This window comes from Aotus nancymaae, unplaced genomic scaffold (assembly GCF_030222135.1).
Source record: "Aotus nancymaae isolate 86718 unplaced genomic scaffold, 86718_ANA_hifiasm-v0.15.2.pri h1tg000131l, whole genome shotgun sequence".
In the NCBI taxonomy this organism is placed as follows: Eukaryota; Metazoa; Chordata; class Mammalia; order Primates; family Aotidae; genus Aotus; species Aotus nancymaae.
Window position 1 is genome coordinate 5,035,303 of NW_026988546.1, and position 18,662 is coordinate 5,053,964.

At 41.3% G+C, this 18,662-nt stretch overlaps 1 protein-coding gene across 13 annotated transcripts in view; it reads right to left on the minus strand.

Moving 5' to 3' along the window:
* Nucleotides 1-15,842, minus strand: part of LOC135272791 (fibrous sheath-interacting protein 2-like) — a 49,118-nt gene extending 33,276 nt beyond the window's left edge. For 4 of the 13 annotated variants that reach the window (XR_010340754.1, XM_064371449.1, XM_064371457.1 and 1 more), the window contains exons 1-5: nucleotides 15,484-15,842; nucleotides 15,248-15,399; nucleotides 13,651-13,750; nucleotides 4,432-4,628; nucleotides 2,887-2,986 (exon numbers count right to left, since the gene is read on the minus strand). Coding sequence is in view for 6 of the 13 variants with exons in the window: in XM_064371449.1 (XP_064227519.1) it covers nucleotides 2,887-2,986; nucleotides 4,432-4,628; nucleotides 13,651-13,750; nucleotides 15,248-15,280 (430 nt within the window). In the remaining 7 variants the exon portion in view is untranslated. Of the gene's footprint in view, nucleotides 1-1,051; nucleotides 2,987-4,431; nucleotides 4,629-13,650; nucleotides 13,751-15,247; nucleotides 15,400-15,483 lie in introns of those variants that run through there. The other 9 variants (XM_064371451.1, XM_064371458.1, XM_064371459.1 and 6 more) reach the window with 7 other exon arrangements.
* Between the last annotated feature and the right edge of the window lie 2,820 nt (nucleotides 15,843-18,662).

Sequence of the window (18,662 nt, forward strand, 5' to 3'; positions counted from 1 at the left end):
GCTAAATATTTAAGCAAGAAATTATGCTAATTCTACACAACCCTTCCAAAAAATTAAAGAAGAGTGAACATTTTCTATCTCATACATTTACATCAGAATCACTTGATACAAAATATCATTACAGATATTATAATAAATTACAAATTTTTCCAATTCCCCCATGAACAAATATGCAAGAATCATAAAACAAATTATAAATATCATGTATAATATGTAATATAATATTATACTGACCATTACATTAATAATATAGTAATCATCATATAATTAAAAATAATATAATAAATACAATATGGTATTCTAATGATTATGTATCACATTTCCTTATGTTTTGGAACAATATTAAGAGGTACACAATCACCAATGCTGTTCAACATTGTACTGAAGGTCCTAGACAGAGAGAAATAAATGAAAAGTGAATCCCAACTAAATAGCAGCAAGCTATTTTGTAGAAATTGACAAGTTTTTAAAATTTGTATAGAAAGCAAAGGCTCTAGAATAATGAAGTCAACTTGGCATAACAACAAACATTGGATAACTCAAACCACTGAATTTTAAAACTTATTTTAAAGCCACAATAATAAAGAAAATGAAGTATTTGCATAAATACAGATAAATGCATCAATCTGTGATCACTTTATATTTTCAAAGTTGCCAAAGCACCTAGATTCATACAAGATAAGTTAGAATCCTCCTGTTTTCCCAGGTAGCAAGAAGAGCTATCAAACACCACTAGAATCATGCCAGAAATACCACTAGAGCTATAATTAAGGAGCTTTCATTGGCCAGAGGTGTTACAACATGAAGACAATGAGAAGACCTTAATGATGATCCACTTTTACTTAACAAACAGTAAATACATTTTCTCTTCCTTATGACTTTCTCAATTTAATAATATTTTTTCTCTAGTTTACTTTATTGTAAGATTGTAGTATATAATATATATAACACACACAACATATGTTACTCCACAGTTTATCTTATCAGTAAGGTCAAAGATGAGCTGTTAGTAAGTTTCTGGGCAGCCAAAAATTAAATGTAAGTTTTTAACCGTGCAGGAGGTCAGTGCTCCAACTCTCAGCCCTTAATGTTCAAATGACAACTGTACTTCTGGTTGTTCTATACATAATCACCAAAACATGGAAACAACACCAAACTTCAAATTTCTTTCAGTTCAAGGATGAATAAACAAACTCTGATGGATCCATGCAACGGAAAGGAACAAACTATTGACACATGCAATAACTTGGATGAATTTCAGGGGTATTATGCTGAGTAAAAGAAGCCATTTTCATGAAGTCAAATGATGTAAAATTCTATTTACATAACATTCTCCAACAGAAAAATATATCCATGAGAACATAGCACTATTTGATAATAATCCCAGAGGTAACATAACTAATAATCCCAGAGGTAATTTGGGATTATTAGTTGGGAGAAGGAGGGTGTGACTGCAAATAAACAGGGTGAGGGAGATTTTTGGAATATTGGACTGTTCTATATGTGATTGTGATCGAGGTTACACAAATCTATACATGTGATTGTACACGTAATTGCACAAAATATTCCATTTTGCTTTAGGATGATTTAAAAAAACAAAATAAATGCCTTGAGATATTTTCTGAGAATGAAAAAATACAGAGACAAGATAAGGAGCTGCAGCAGGAAATTCACTTTGAACTCTGCCTGGAGAATCACCAGCTGCAAAAGTGTGTGGGGCAAATTTCTCGTAAGAGTATAGAGGATGTGACACTGTTCTGAGTTCACACTCATGACGCTATGATGAAATGGAAACCAGAAAGACCTGATTATGGTGCATGGGAAATAGGGGCACCTCTAAAAATGTATGACGTGTGATGTCACTATTGTGTATTTCTGAAATTCGCAAGAAGACTACAATGACACATATACCCTTCACTGAGACTGGAGAGTAGCTATACATAACCGCTCACACCCAAGGCTGATATGAATCACATTACTTTACATTTCATCTTTCAATAAAGTTAAAAGTTAGGTAAGTACTGAACTTTAGATGCTGATAAATGCTTGCTGAAACAGTCAGAGCTTCATTCAATAGGTAATAGTTTTAACGGTGGAGGAAGAAACCATCAGAACAGAGTTTTAAGCATAACAAGCAACAGTACAAAATGGATCTGAGGCAGGTAAAAAAAAGTCAACAAAGGCTAGTTGCTAATCTACTGCAGTGACACAGGAAAGCTCTGACCTCGAAATGGGTTTCATGGGATACTATGATGAAGCTGCATGGAAAATAATCAGCTTCTTTCCTGATCATACACAATCAAAGATAGTTAAATCAAGTCTACAGTTCTGCATTCTGGCCATGAAATTGTAGCTAATATCAGAAGAGAAAAAACCATTGTAATTTCATAATGTTATAAATAAAGGAAACTGGTAGAGACTGGGCATAGCAAAGCCATTTCTCCTTGTAAACTTACTTCATTTTTTCTCTCTTCATTTATTTGTTCCTTCTTTTTTTCCCTAATTCTCTACCTTCACCCTTTCTTACTGGTTGGCAGTATAATAGAACACAATGTTGCTATATAAGAGCAGTTATCTTAGGTACAAGTTTGTATCATTTCAGTAGTTATTTTAAATATAGGGAGGTTGGTTGGAACTACAGTACAGGCAAGCCTGTCCCCTGAGCCAACTGATGAGATTGTTATAATTTGTTATAATTGTTACATATGTGCCTACTTTTCAACTTGAACTGTAATACAGAAATGCCTAGAACAGTGTCTGGCACAAAAGGAGTAACAAGTGTAAATACACAGAGGATTACAAAAGGATATTTAGGTAGATAAGCATTTCCTACTTAGCTACATCATCTTTTAATGTTCTCACATTCACCATGTGTTCCATCTTTACCTTCATGCTTCAACGTCTTTTTCCCCGTTTTGTTTCTTTCGACACCAGTATCTTGTATTTTTTGTAAATAAGCCCCTTTTTTTTTAAGAACGTGTTGTTTCTGCAATATTAAAGAAAATGTATTGGTTAATATTAACTTGTCATTAGAAATGTAAAACAATTTATTTAAAATGTCACAATATATTAAAAATGGATTATCAGTCCTGTCTTGACTTGTAATGTTACAAAAATAAGAGAATAACAAAGGGTAAATTTCCCTTGTGATCAAACACAAAGAATACATTTAATACACAAGCAATTTGCCTTTCTACACATCGTCAGAGTACTAATCCAGTTTCTGATCAGATAGAGTATCATATCCATGGCTGCCCTGGTGAGCTAAAGTAATTTCTCAATCATCTTCAATTGGAAGATTCCTGAGGGCTTACCCAAATATCATTCAGGTCTACCAGACATAAACATAATATAGTACATTAAATGTGATTACCCTTTGTGAATATCTTGGCTACTGTTGAATGTACTAGAAAGAAGATAAATGCATATAGAAAAAAAAAAAAAAACAAACAGAGGTGGGCGTGGTGGCTCATGCCTGTAATCCCAGCACTTTGGGAGGCAGAGGCGGGTGGATCATGAGGTCAAGAGATCGAGACCATCCTGGTCAACATGGGGAAACCCTGTCTCTACTAAAAATAAAAAAAATTAGCTGGGCATGGTGGTGCATGTGTGTAATCCCAGCTACTCAGGAGGCTGAGGCAGGAGAATTGCCTGAACCCAGGAGGCAGAGGATGCGGTGAGCCGAGATCGCGCCATTGCACTCCAGCCTGGGTAACAAGAGCAAAACTTTTAGCAAGAAATAGATTAGCACATGTAAAACAACTACCCAAGACTACAGTAAAGACCTTCCTAAAGGACTGGGGAAAACAGTCACTGGAACCTACCTAGGTGTAAAAAATATGCCTATTCCCACTAGAAATATTTCACTGTAAAGCTACACTGGAAAAACTTCATAAGTCATAAGGCTTTGAGTAGAGAACTAAGATGGGTTTTAACTCAGTAGCAGGGAACAACTAGCCCCAGATTAAACATGGCTCTGGCCCCACCAGCAAATCATAAAAGGCAAGACCTGTACAATCAAATTGTTTCCAAATAAATTATCTACATCCAAAAATTCTAAATAATATTTATAAGGACATAAAAATATTCAGTATACAAAGTAAAAGTTATGTCTGGCATCCAATAAAAGAACACTAGGTATAAAGAAGCAGGGGAGTATGACTTATAAAATAAGTAGATCAATACTTCCACTCCAACCAAAGACACAGAAGAATTACACAGTCAGGCAGGGTTCAGGGCCTCCTGAAGTCCTCCCACTTCCCGGGTCACCAGTTCCCCTGGCGTCCCACACCTTCCAGTTGTGGCTGGTACAGTCTGAGTCATTGCCACCAGCCCCAGGCGTGACAAGAGGGCGGCCTCCTGAAGTGGGACAGTTGGGATCCTTGAGACCCTTGCTAGAGTGTTGATCCCTGCCCCCACTCCCCACCATACCTGCAGCCCCCGGAGGAAGATGCCACCTGGCTTGCAGTGAGTCCCGTGTTGGCACTGTTGTGCATCTGCCCCCAGGAGGATGGCATCTGCCTTGGTGATGGTGACATGGGCAGGCTTGAAGCAGGTGCAGAGGTACGGCTCCAGGGTCGGCAAGGGCCCCATCGCTCTCCTTCTCTTGCCTGTGGTTGCCCCTCTGTCTAGAACCGACCAGATCAGGATATTATGAGAAAAGCAAATTATAACCCAACCTCTCTCAAGAACCTAGATGTTAAAATCCTGAATAAACTGTTAGTAAATTTAATCTACACATGTATAAGAAGAAAAACACACGATAGATAAAATTGATTTAATCAAGGGTGTGTGGTTGTTTTAACAATAAAATATCATAGTCTTAACAGACACATAAAACATATTTTTAAATGTCCACTTTCACCACTAATAAGAAAGTTTTACATGTTAGAAATAGAAAGATGCTTTCTTAACCTGACATTATTATCTACCAAAAGATCACAGTGCCTATCATATGAAATGAGAAATTACTTAAACACATTTTTCACTAAGAAAGAAGAAAGGCCAGGCACAGTGGCTAGTGCCTGTAATCCCTGTACTTTGGGAGGCTGAGGTGGGGAGATCACCAGAGGTCAGGAGTTCGAGACCAGCCTGAGCAACATGGCGAAAACCTGTCTCTACTAAAAATACAGAAATTAGCCAGGCATACTGGAGGGTGCCTGTAATCCCAATTACTCAGGAGGCTGAGGCAGGAGAATTGCTTCAACCTGGAAGGCAGATGTTGCAATGAGCTGAGGAGAATTGCTTCAACCTGGAAGGCAGAGGTTGCAATGAGCTGAGGACCATGCCATTGCACTCCAGCCTGTGTGCCAGAGTGAGACTGTGTCTCAAAAAAAAAAAAAAAACTTGCATCCCTCAGACAGAAATCAGACTTTTTTTTTTTGCATATCCATGAAACACTTAAAAATGTCCTATATCATATCACATACTTAGCTATAAAGAAAATTTAACAACATAAATGAAAAGAGATTTAAAGCCGAGGCTTTTTGATACTAATTCAAATAAATTAAAAATATATAATATAAATGTTACCAAAATCAACAATGTCAATGACTAGAGATTTAATTTTCTGGTACTAATTCAAATAAATTAAAAATAAAACTGTTATCAAAGTTAGAAATGCAAGAAACATGCACCAATGTAACTATTACATTGAAAGGGATTCTTTTTTAATTATACTTTAAATTCCGGGGTACATGTGCAGACCTTGCAGGATTGTTACATAGGTATACATATGCCATGGTGGTTTGCTGCATTCATCCCCTGTCACCTACATTAGGTATTTCTCCTAATGTTATCCCTCCCCAATTCCCCCACCACCTGCTATCCCTCCCCCTAGTACCCCCCAGCCCCACAATAGGCCTCACTGTGTGATGTTCCCCTCCCTGTGTCCCTGTGTCCATGTGTTCTCATTGTTCAACACCCACTTATGAGTGAGAACATGCAGTGTTTGGTTTTCTGTTTCTGTATCAGTTTGCTGAGAATGATGGTTTCCAGCTTCATCCATGTCCCTGCAAAGGACATGAACTTATCCTTTTTTATGGCTGCATAGTATTCCATGGTGTCTATGTGCCACATTTTCTTTATCCAGTCTATCACTGATGGGCATTTGGGTTGGTTCCAAGTCTTCACTATTGTAAACAGTGCTGCAATGAACATACGTGTGCGTGTGCCTTTATAATAGATTGAATTATAATCTTTTGGCTATATACCCAGTAATGGGATTGCTGGGTCAAATATTTCTAGTTCTAGATCCTTGAGGAATTGCCACACTGTCTTCCACAATAGTTGAACTAATTTACACTCCCACCAACAGTGTAAAAGTGTTCCTATTTCTCCACATTCTAGCATCTGTTGTCTCCAGATTTTTTAATGATGGCCATTCTAACTGGCATGAGGTGGTATCTCAATGTGATTTTGATTTGCATTTCTCTAATGACCAGAGATGATGAGTATTTTTTTTATATGTTTGTTGGTTACATAAATGTCTTCTTTTGAGAAGTGTCTGTTCATGTCCTTCACCCACTTTTTGATGGGGTTATTTTTTCTCGTAAATTTGTTTAAGTTCTCTGTAGATTCTGGATATTGGGTCTTTGTCATATGGGTAGATTGCAAAAATTTTTTCCCATTGTGTTGGTGGCCGGTTCACTCTAAGGATTATTTCTTTTGCTGTGCTCTGCACAGCAAAAGTTTAATTAGATCCCATTTGTCTATTTTGGCTTTTGTTGTCATTCCTTTTAGTGTTTCAGTCATGAAGTCCTTGCCCATGCCTAAATCCAGGATGGATTTAAACATAAGACCTAACACTGTAAAAACTGTGGAAAAAAACATTGACAGGGATTCTAAGAGGGAAAGTAAAAAATACACAGAAACCAAGGAAAAGCAGGACAACTAACATCAAAATGTTCAGTGTTGAATTGTACATTCAGAGTAAAATATAGAGCAGGAAGGCTGTTATTATTTTAAAATAATTTTTTATATTTTCTTATTTAATATTTGAGGGGGAGTCTTATTCTGTTGCCCAGGCTGGAGTGCCCTGGCCATGATCATGGTTCACTGCAACCTCTGCCTCCCAAGTTCAAGTGATTTTCCCATCTCAGCCTTTCAAGCAGCTAGGACCAGAGATGTGTGCCACCATGCCTGGTTAAGTTTTTGTATTTTTGGTAGAGACGGGGTTTTATCATTTTGCCCAGGTTGGTTTCAAACTGCTGAGCACAAGCAACGCACCTGTGTTGGCCTCCCAATGTTCTAGGTTTACAGGCATGAACCACTGGAGCTGGCACAATAGAATTTTTAAATATAACCATAACACAGCAAGGTTACGTGGCCCACACCTGTAATCCCAGGACTTTGGGTGGCTGAGGCAGGCAGATCACCTGAGGTCAGGAGTTCAAGACCAACCTGGCCAACAGCAAAACTCTATCTCTACTAAAAATACAAAAATTAGCTGGGTGTGGTGGCACACACCTATAATCCCAGCTCCTCAGGAGGCTGAGGCAGGAGAATCCCTTGAGCCCAGGAGGTTGCAGTGAGCTGAGATCTTGTCACTGTACTCTAGCCTGGGTGACAGAATGAGACTTTCATCTCAAACAAACTAACTAACTAACTTACTAAAAACCCACAGAAACAAAACACAAAAATTCCACAATTTTGGAAAATATAGTTTACAGATGGTGTGGGTAAAGCAGTATTTCTGGTTCTAGATCCTTGAGGAATCACCACACTGTCTTCCACAATGCTTTAAATGTTTTGATAGAATTTACTCGCGAAGTCTTCTGGTCCTTGGCAATTTTTGTTGTTGTTGTTGTTGTTGTTGTTGTAGTTGTTGAAAACGTTTTGATTACAGATTCAGTCTCCTTTTTCATTATTGAACTGTTCAGAGGGTCTGAACAGTTTTGGTAGGTTTTATGATTCCAGTAATCCATTCAATTCTTTTAGTTTATCCAATTTGTTAGTATATAACTGTTTATAAGAGTTCCTTATTATCCTTCTTATTTTTGAAAGATATATTAATATGTACCTTTTTGTTTGTGATTTATCTTTTTTTCTTAGTCTAGCCAAGGGTTTGCCCATTTTATTTTTTTCAATCAATTCTTAGTTTTGTTATTTTTCTTATTGCTTTCTAAGTTTTCTATTTTATTTATTTATGACAATATTTATTTCTTTTCTTCTTATGACTTCAGACTTACTTTCTTCTTTTTCTAGTTACTTGAGGTGTAAAGTTAGATGAATTGAGATCTTCTTATTTAATGCTATGTGTTTACTGCTATAAACTACTCTTATAGATCTGTCTTTGTTGCATTCCACAGATTTGGGTATGTTGTGGGTTTTGTTTGTTTTGCCTGGAGACAATTTTAAAATTCCCTTTTGGTTTCCTCTTTGACCTAATGGTTTCTAAAGAATGTGTTGTTTAGTTTTAATTTATTGGTGATTTTAAGTTTTCTGCTTTTCTTCTGTTATTGATTTTAAGTTTAGTTCCATTGTGGTTGGAAAATATAAATGTAATTATTTTGATCTTAAATTTTTTTTTTTTTCTTTTTTTTTTCCGAGACGGAGTTTTGCTCTTGTTACCCAGGCTGGAGTGCAATGGCGCGATCTTGGCTCACTGCAACCTCTGCCTCCTGGGTTCAGGAATTCTCCTGCCTCAGCCTCCCGAGTAGCTGGGATTACAGGCACGTGCCACCAGGCCCAGCTAATTTTTTGTATTTTTAGTAGACACGGGGTTTCACCATGTTGACCAGGATGGTCTCGATCTCTTGACCGCGTGATCCACCTGCCTCAGCCTCCCAAAGTGCTGGGATTACAGGCGTGAGCCACCGCGCCCGGCCTGATCTTAAATTTTTTGGGATTTTTTTTGTAACCCAGCATATGATCTCTTCCACAGAGTGTTTCACGTATGTTTGAGCAGAATGTGTGGCATTCTTCAGTTAAGTGCTAATTTCTGTGCATGTCTGTTAGATCAATTTGGTGTACAGAAGTAAAATTATTTCTATTTGCAGATGACATAATCACATACATAGAAAACCTTAAGACTCACTTAAAAAAAAGTTAGAATGAATGAGTTCAGTAAAGTGGCAGGATACAAAATCACCACTAAAAAATCAATTGATTTTCAGTGACCAAACTACCCAAAGACAAAACTAAGAAAGAAATACCAGCCCACTTACAAAAACAATAAAATACTTAGAAATAAACTTAATTAAAGGGATACAAGACTTGTACAGCAAAAATTAGAACCCATTGGTGACTGAAGTTTTAAAAGACAGATAAATGGAAAAACATCTCAGGTTCATGAATTAGAAAAATTACATTGTTAAAATTTTTATACTACACAAAGTGACCTACAAATTCATTGCAATCCTAATAATATTCTTGATAACATTCTTTACAAAAATATTTTTTAAATCCTAAATTCATACAGAACCACAAAAGATCCTGAAAAGGCAAAACAATCTTGAGCAAGAACAAAGGTATGCAATTAGGCATAACATTTTCTGATTCAAAATAGTGTATGCTACAAAACCACAATGACTAAAACAGTATGATACTGACATGAAAACAGACCTATAGTCCAACAAAATAGAATATAAAACCCAGAAATAAATTTACATATCTGTGGTTAACAGATCTTTGAAAAGGATGCCAAAGAAACCCAATGGGTATTTTAAAATAAATCGTTTCAAATGTTCTCACCACAAAAAATAAATAAATATTTGAGGTGAGATATAGCTATAGATACATAGATGCTAATTAGCCTTATTTGATCATTCCACAATATACACATGCAATGAAACATTCCATTATGCCATATAAACATAGAAAGTAACCATTTCTTTCTTTTTTTCCTTTTTTTTGAGATCGAGTCTTGCTCTGTCACCCAAGCTGGAGTGCAGTGGTGTGATCTTGTCTCACTGTAACCTCCTGAGTTCAAGCAATTCTCCTGCCTTAGCCTCTTGAGTAGCTGGGATTACAAGTGTACACCACCATGCCTGGCTGATTTTTGTATTTTTAGTAAAGATGGGGTTTTACCATGTTGGCCAGGCTGGTCTCAAACTCTTGATTTCAAGTGATCTGCCCATATTAGCCTCCCAAGTGCTAGGATTACAGGCAGGAGCCACTATCCGTCCAGAAAATAACTATTTTTAGCAAACCAAATCCAGCAGCATATCAAAAAACTAATCCACCACAATCAAGTAGGTGTTATTTCTGTGATGCAAGATTGGTTTAGCATATACAAATCAATCAATGTTATTCATCACATAAACAGAACTAAAGACAAAAAAACACATAATCATCTCAATAGACACAGAAAAGACTTTTGGTAAAATTCAACATCCCTTCATATTAAAAACTCCCAAGAAACTAGGTATCAAAGGAATATACATCAAAATAATGAGCCATTTATAATAAACCACAGCCATTATCATACTGAATAGGCAAAAGCTAGAAGCATTCTTCTTGAAAACTGGCACAGTTAAGGTTGGGCCTCTCTTACCACTCGTCTTTAACATCGTATTTGAATTCCTGGCCAGAGCAATCAAGCAATCAAAAATAAATAAATAAATAAATAAATAAATGGCATCCAAATAGGAAAAGAGGAAGCCAAACTATTCCTGTTTGCAGATGACATGATTCCATATCTAGAAAATCCCACAGTCTCAGCTCAAATCTACTTACACTATTAAACAACTTCAGAAAATTTTAGGATACAAAATCAATGTACAAAAATTACTAGCATTCTTAACACCGAAAACAGTCAAGCTGGGAGCCAAAGCAGGAATGCAGTGTCATTCACAACAGTCACAAAATGAATGAAATACTTAAGAAAAGCCACTAAACAGGGAGATGCAAGATCTGTGCACTGAGAATTACAAAACGCTGCTTAAGGAAATCAGAGACGACATAAACACATAGAAAAAAATTGTATGATCATAGATAGGACAAATCAATATTGTTAAAATGACTATGCTGCCCAAAGCAATTTACAGATAAAATGCCATTCCTATCAAACCACCAATAGCATTCTTCACAGAACAAGGTAACATTGTTTTAAATTTTATATGGAACCAAAAAAAGAACCTGAATAGCCAAGGCAATCCTAAACAAAAAGAACAAAGCAAGAGGCATCAAGCTACCTGACTTCAAACTATACTATAGGTCTGAGGTAACCAAAATAGCATGGTACTAGCATAAAAATAGACACACAGGCCTACAATCATCTGATCTTTGACAAAGCTGACAAAAACAAGCAATGGGGAAAGGATAACCTATTCAATAAATAGTTCTAGAATAACTGGCTAGCCATATGCAGAAGATTGAAACTGGATCCCTCCTTATACCATATATAAAAATCAACACAAGATGGATTAAAAACTTAAATGTAAAACCCAAACTATAGAAACCTTGGAAGACAACATACGTAATACCATTCTGGACATAGGAACTGGCAAAGGTTTCGTGATGAAGATGCCAAAAGCAATTGCAACAAGGGCGAAAATTAACAAATGAGATCTAATTAAAGAGCTTCTGCACAGCAAATGAAACTAGTAACAGAGTAAACAGACAACCTACAAAATAGGGAAAATATTTGCAAACTATGCATCTGACAAGAGTTTAATAGCCAGCATCTGTAAGTAACCTAAACAAATTTACAAGAAAAAAACCACAAACAACCCCATTAAAAAGAAGGCAAAGGATATGAACAGACACTTTTCAAAAGAAGATAAACATCCAGTTAGCAGCATATTTTTCAAAAGCCCAATATTACTGATTATTAGATACATTCAAATCAAAACCACAGTGAGGATACCATCTTGTACCTGTCAGGATGGTTAGTATTAAAATGAAAAAATAATAGATGCTGACAAGTTATCAGAGAAAAGGTAGCACTTATACATTGTTGGTGGGAGTGTAAATCAGTTCAACCACTGTGGAATGTAGTGTGATGATTCCTCAAAGAGCTGAAAACAGAACCACCATTTAACCCAGCAATCCCATTACTGGCTATATAACCAAAGGAACATACGTAATTCTATCATAAAGACACATGCATGTGTATGTTCACTGCAGCACATTACTGACAAGAGCAAAGACATGGAATCAACCTAAATAGCCATAAATGGTAGACTAGGTTTTTAAAAATAGGGTGCATATTTTAAAACACCATGGAATACTATGCAGCCGTGGAAAAGAATTAGATCATGTCCTTTGCATGAACATGGATGGAGCTGGAGGCCATTGTCCTTAGCAAACTAACACAGGAACAGAAATCCCAATCCTCATCTTCTCACTTATAAGTGGGAGCTGAATGATGAGAACACCATGGACACAAAGAGGGGAACAACAACACTGAGGCTTACCTGGGGGTAGAGGGTGGGAGGAGGGAGAGGATCAGAAAAAATGATGATTGGGTACTAGTACTAGGCTTAGTACCAGGGTGATGAAATACAAACCCTCAAGACATAAGTTTATCTGTTAAACAAACCTGCACATGTGTCACTGAACCTAAAATAAAATAAAAATTTCTTAATAAAGAAAATAACTATTTGCCAATTAAAAATAAAAGAAAACAATATAAATATAGAAAATAACTATTTTCCAATTAATAATAACACAAAAAAGAAACAATAGGGAAAGATAATTTTTTCCATAAATGTTGTTGGGAAAAACCGTATGTCCACAGCCAGAAGAATTAAATCGGATCCTTACTTCACATCATATATAAAAAAAGCAACAAAAAATGAATTAAAGATATAAATGTAAGGCCTTAAGGCATAAAACTGTAAGAGAAAACATACAAAGCTTCTTGATGTTGATCTAGGCAATATGTTTGGATATGGCACTAAAAGCACAGGCAATAAAAGCAAAAATAGAAAAATGAGATTGTGTTAAAAAGTTTTGCATTGCTGTAAAACAATCCACAGAGTGAGAAAGCAACCCACAGAATTGTGTAAAATATTTATAAACCATATGTCTAATAAGGTGTTGTTATCCAAAGTAAGAAACTGAAACAACTCAACGGTGAAAAAACAACAACAGGGCCGGGCGCGGTGGCTCACGCCTGTAATCCCAGCACTTTGGGAGGCCTAGGTGGGTGGATCACGAGGTCAAGAGATCGAGACCATCCTGGTCAACATGGTGAAACCACGTCTCTACCAAAAGTACAAAAAATTAGCTGGGCATGGTGGCGCGTGCCTGTAATCCCAGCTACTCAGGTGGCTGAGGCAGGAGAATTGCCTGAACCCAGGAGGCGGAGGTTACGGTGAGCCGAGATCACGCCATTGCACTCCAGCCTGGGCAACAAGAGCAAAACTCCATCTCAAAAAAAAAAACAAAAACAAACAAACAAACAAAAAAACCAAAAAAACAAACGATATTACAAACAATGAGCAAAATACATGAACAAACCTAAATAAATTTATCAAACAAAGGCATGCAAATAACAAAAAAGTATATGAAAGAATGCTCAACATGACTAATCTCAGGGAAATACAATCAAAACCACAATAAAATACCACTTCACACCTCTTAGAATGCCTAAGAGTGTAAATACACAGAGGATTACAAAAGGATATTTAGGTAGATAAGCATTTCCTACTTAGCTACATCATCTTTTAATGTTCTCACATTCACCATGTGTTCCATCTTTACCTTCATGCTTCAACGTATTTTTCCCCGTTTTGTTTCTTTTGACACCAGTAGTTTGTATTTTTTGTAAATCAGCCCCTTTTTTTTTAAGAACGTGTTGTTTCTGCAATATTAAAGAAAATGTATTGGTTAATATTAACTTGTCATTAGAAATGTAAAACAATTTATTTAAAATGTCACAATATATTAAAAATGGATTATCAGTCCTGTCTTGACTTGTAATGTTACAAAAATAAGAGAATAACAAAGGGTAAATTTCCCTTGTGATCAAACACAAAGAATACATTTAATACACAAGCAATTTGCCTTTCTACACATCGTCAGAGGACTAATCCAGTTTCTGATCAGATAGAGTATCATATCCATGGCTGCCCTGGTGAGCTAAAGTAATTTCTCAATCATCATCAATTGGAAGATTCCTGAGGGCTTACCCAAATATCATTCAGGTCTACCAGACATAAACATAATATAGTACATTAAATGTGATTACTCTTTGTGAATATCTTGGCTACTGTTGAATGTACTAGAAAGAAGATAAATGCATATAGAAAAAAAAAAAAAAAACCAGAGGTGGGCGTGGTGGCTCATGCCTGTAATCCCAGCACTTTGGGAGGCCGAGGTGTGTGGATCACGAGGTCAAGAGATCGAGACCATCCTGGTCAACATGGTGAAACCCCGTCTCTACTAAAAATACAAAAAATTAGCTGGGCATGGTGGTGTGTGCCTGTAATCCCAGCTACTCAGGAATCTGAGGCAGGAGAATTGCCTGAACCCAGGAGGCAGAGGTTGTGGTGAGCCAAGATCGCACCATTGCACTCCAGCCTGGGTAACAAGAGTGAAACTTTTAGCAAGAAATAGATTAGCACATGTAAAACAACTACCCAAGACTACAGTAAAGACTTTCCTAAAGGACTGGGGAAAACAGTCACTGGAACCTACCTAGGTGTAAAAAAAATGCCTATTCCCACTAGAAATATTTCACTGTAAAGCTACACTGGAAAAACTTCGTAAGTCATAAGGCTTTGAGTAGAGAACTAAGATGGGTTTTAACTCAGTAGCAAGGAACAACTAGCCCCAGATTAAACATGGCTCTGGCCCCACCAGCAAATCATAAAAGGCAAGACCTGTACAATCAAATTGTTTCCAAATAAATTATCTACATCCAAAAATTCTAAATAATATTTATAAGAACATAAAAATATTCAGTATACAAAGTAAAATTTATGTCTGGCATCCAATAAAAGAACACTAAGTATAAAGAAGCAGGGGAATATGACTTATAAAATAAGTAGATCAATACTTCCACTCCAACCAAAGACACAGAAGAATCACACAGTCAGGCAGGGTTCAGGGCCTCCTGAAGTCCTCCCGCTTCCCGGGCCACCAGTTCCCCTGGCGTCCCGCACCTTCCAGTTGCGGCCGGTACAGTCTGAGTCACCGCCACTGTCCCCGGGTGCCACAACAGGGCAGCCTCCTGAAGCGGGACAGTTGGGAGCATCGCGACCCTCGCGACCCTTGCTTGAGTGGCAATCCCTGCCCCCGTTCCCCACCATGCCTGTGGCCACCAGAGAAAAATGCCGCCTGGCTTGCGGCCACTCACGTCTTTGCATTCGCACTGCTGTTTGTGCTCCATGGTCGGCACAAGCCCCTCCACTCTCCTTCTCTCGCACGCGGTTGCCCCTCTGTCTGGACCCAACCAGGAACAGCCAGGGCCTCAGGATGGACTGCAGCCTCCACCCCCAGCGTCAATATCTGAAATAAATATTCAGTATACTCCTTGACTTATTGTTACTATTTCCCTTCCAGAAAAAATCTCGGCTTCATTTGTGAACTCACTGAATTCAAGTCTTTTTCCTATAGAAGTCCTTTCGAGCTCAACCGCTCTCCTTCTCTTGCGCGTGGTTGCCCCTCTATCTGGACCCAACCAGAAACAGCCAGGGCCTCACGACTGACTGCAGCCTCTACCCCCAGCAGTCCACAAAGGCAGCGGCCTCACAAAAGCAGCGGCCTCACAAAGGCAGTGGCCTCCTGATGGGAGGGGCGTGACTGCCTGAGGGGGAGGGGCGTGGCTCACACTGGGCTGTGTCTAGACACCTAAGATGCAAAAACTGTGAGATCCTAAATGTTTATGGTTTGGGTGGCTAGGTTTTAGAACGCCATGGCAGTCGCTTCCACGCCCACTCCAGCCACCGCCGACTTCGCAGCCGCCCGGCCCACCGCTCCACCCCAGTAGCCTCAGCCTTTGCCCTGGACCGGCGGGTCGGCGGCCAGCTGCGCTGAGGAGCCCGGGCAGGGAGCGGTACCGCCTCCCGGGCCGCCCGCCGCCGCCCGCCGCCGCCCGCCGCCGCCGCCGCCCGCCGCCGCCCGCCGCCGCCCGCCGCCGCCGCCCCCCCGCCCGCCGCCGCCGCCCCCCCGCCCGCCGCCGCCGCCGCCCCCCGCCCGCCGCCGCCGCCGCCCCCCCGCCCGCCGCCGCCCGCCGCCCGCCGCCGCCGCCCGCCGCCGCCCGCCGCCGCCGCCGCCGCCGCCCGCCGCCCGCCGCCGCCGCCCGCCGCCCGCCGCCGCCGCCGCCCGCCGCCGCCGCCCCCCGCCCGCCGCCGCCGCCGCCGCCGCCCCCCCCGCCCGCCGCCGCCGCCGCCGCCCCCCCCGCCCGCCGCCGCCGCCGCCGCCCCCCCCGCCCGCCGCCGCCGCCGCCCCGCCGCCCGCCGCCGCCGCCGCCGCCCGCCGCCGCCGCCGCCCCGCCGCCCGCCGCCGCCGCCGCCGCCCGCCGCCGCCGCCGCCCCCCCCGCCCGCCGCCGCCGCCCCCCCCGCCCGCCGCCGCCCCCCCCGCCCGCCGCCGCCGCCCCCCCGCCCGCCGCCGCCCCCCCGCCCGCCGCCGCCCCCCCCGCCCGCCGCCGCCCGCCGCCGCCGCCCGCCGCCCCCCCGCCCGCCGCCGCCCGCCGCCGCCCCCCCCGCCCGCCGCCGCCCGCCGCCGCCCCCCCCGCCCGCCGCCGCCCCCCCCGCCCGCCGCCGCCCGCCGCCGCCGCCGCCCCCCCCGCCCGCCGCCGCCCGCCGCCGCCGCCGCCCCCCCCGCCCGCCGCCGCCGCCCCGCCCTTCGCCGCCGCCCCCGCCCTTCGCCGCCGCCGCCGCCGCCCCCCGCGCCGCCCCGCCCTCCGCCGCGGCCGCCGCCCCGGGCCGCCCTCCGCCGTCGCCGCCGCCCCGCCCTTCGCCGCCGTCCCGCCCGCCGCCGCCGCCGCCGCCGCCCTTTGCCGCCGTCGCCCCGCCCTTCGCCGCCGTCCCGCCCGCCGCCGCCGCCCCCCCCCCCCCGCACCGCCCAGCCCTCCGCCGCCGCCACCCGCCCCGGGCCGCCCTCCGCCCCGCCCTCCGCCGCTGCCGCCCGCCGCCGCCCGCCGCCGCCGCAGCCGCTGCCGCCGCCCCGCGCAGAAAATGTACCTTTTTTTTTTTTTTTTTTTTTTTTTCTGAGATGGAGTGTGGCTTTCTCACCCAGGCTGGAGTGCAATGGCACAATCTCAGCTCACTGCAACCTCTGCCTCTCAGGTTCAACCGATTCTCCTGCCTCAGCTTCCCGAGTAGCTGGGATTACAGGCACGTGCCACCAGGCCGAGGTAATTTTATGTATTTTTAGTAGAGATGGGGTTTCACCATGTTGACCAGGATGGTCTCCATCTCTTGACCTCATGATCTGCCCGCTGACCTCCCAAAGTGCTGGGATTACAGGTGTGAACCACTGCACCCAGCTTCAATGTATATTTACCATCTTAATAGTTTAATAGATTTACAATATCTTTTTACTTTCAAGTTTTGTGATCTTATGTGCACACTGTAATTTGATTTAAAATATTTAGTTTTCATAAATATTTTACTTTTGTTTTTCTGGTACTTTGGGGCCCACTAAATAATATTTAAACCCATGTAGATGGAATTTAAAGTTTTTTCTTTTAGTTCTTACCATTTATCTAACAGTTTTAGACATGAGATGGAGCTGTACTTTAGTCCTCCCTATTAGAGATGTAGAAATGTGTATCTAGAAAAATGGCTCAGGAATATGTGTAGGTGAATTTGGAAATGATTTCTGATCTCCCTTTCTCTGCTTTGTAGTTCACTTAATTGTGTTTATCATCATTGTCTATCTCTGTCCTATAGAATGTTAGCTTCCTAAAGGCTAGAATCAATACTTCTGATGATTTCAACTTTAAAAGAAGTTTTCATCTCTGATAAAGCTTACTTTTATGGCTTTTGTTTTTCAGAATTTTCTTAGCTATTCTTGCTTATTTTTCCATATGAACTTTAGAATCAGCTTGTTTATTTCTTATTGTTATTTTCACTGGGTCATATTAAACATATAGATTAGTTTAGATATCATATATGTTTATGGTATGCCTTTTACGTCATTTTGGCCTGTATCCTAAATATCTTTTGATAATTTTGTTAAAGTTTAGTTAGGTATGTTGTTTAATGTTTCTGAGATTTCCCCATCTGTCAGATGAAGGGCATAGATTATATCATCAGGGCTTTTAACCTGGAGGGGTATGACTGTCCAGGAATCTCCGTGAATGTTCTAGAATTATATGCAAAATAATGTGTATGTGTGTAACTTGTTGCATAATAACATATGATGTTGTAGTAAGTGGAGAATGGGATGTTCTTGCCAAAAACTTACTTGTAGGGGAGCTTATTATCTCAGATACCTTTCAAATTCTTGAAAAATGTGGTTTAGTTATTTGAGTTGGCCTCTCCTTGCCCTCCTTCTCCTCACCAAGTATCAGTAACTTGCAAATAGACCACCAGAAACCCCCTCCCCTTTTGATTTCTCTCTCCTCTCCATCTCCCACAGTCCAGGAAGTTTGCTTTTAGTCATTTAAATTTGATTTCAGAGGAATCATAAGGAGAGTTTCTGGGGTAATGTTCTGTTTCTTGATCTTGAATTGGTGTTTACATGAGTATGTTCATTTAGTGATACTACATTGAGTTGCATACTTACCTTTTAGGTAATTTTTTATCAGTTGTGCTTTAATGAA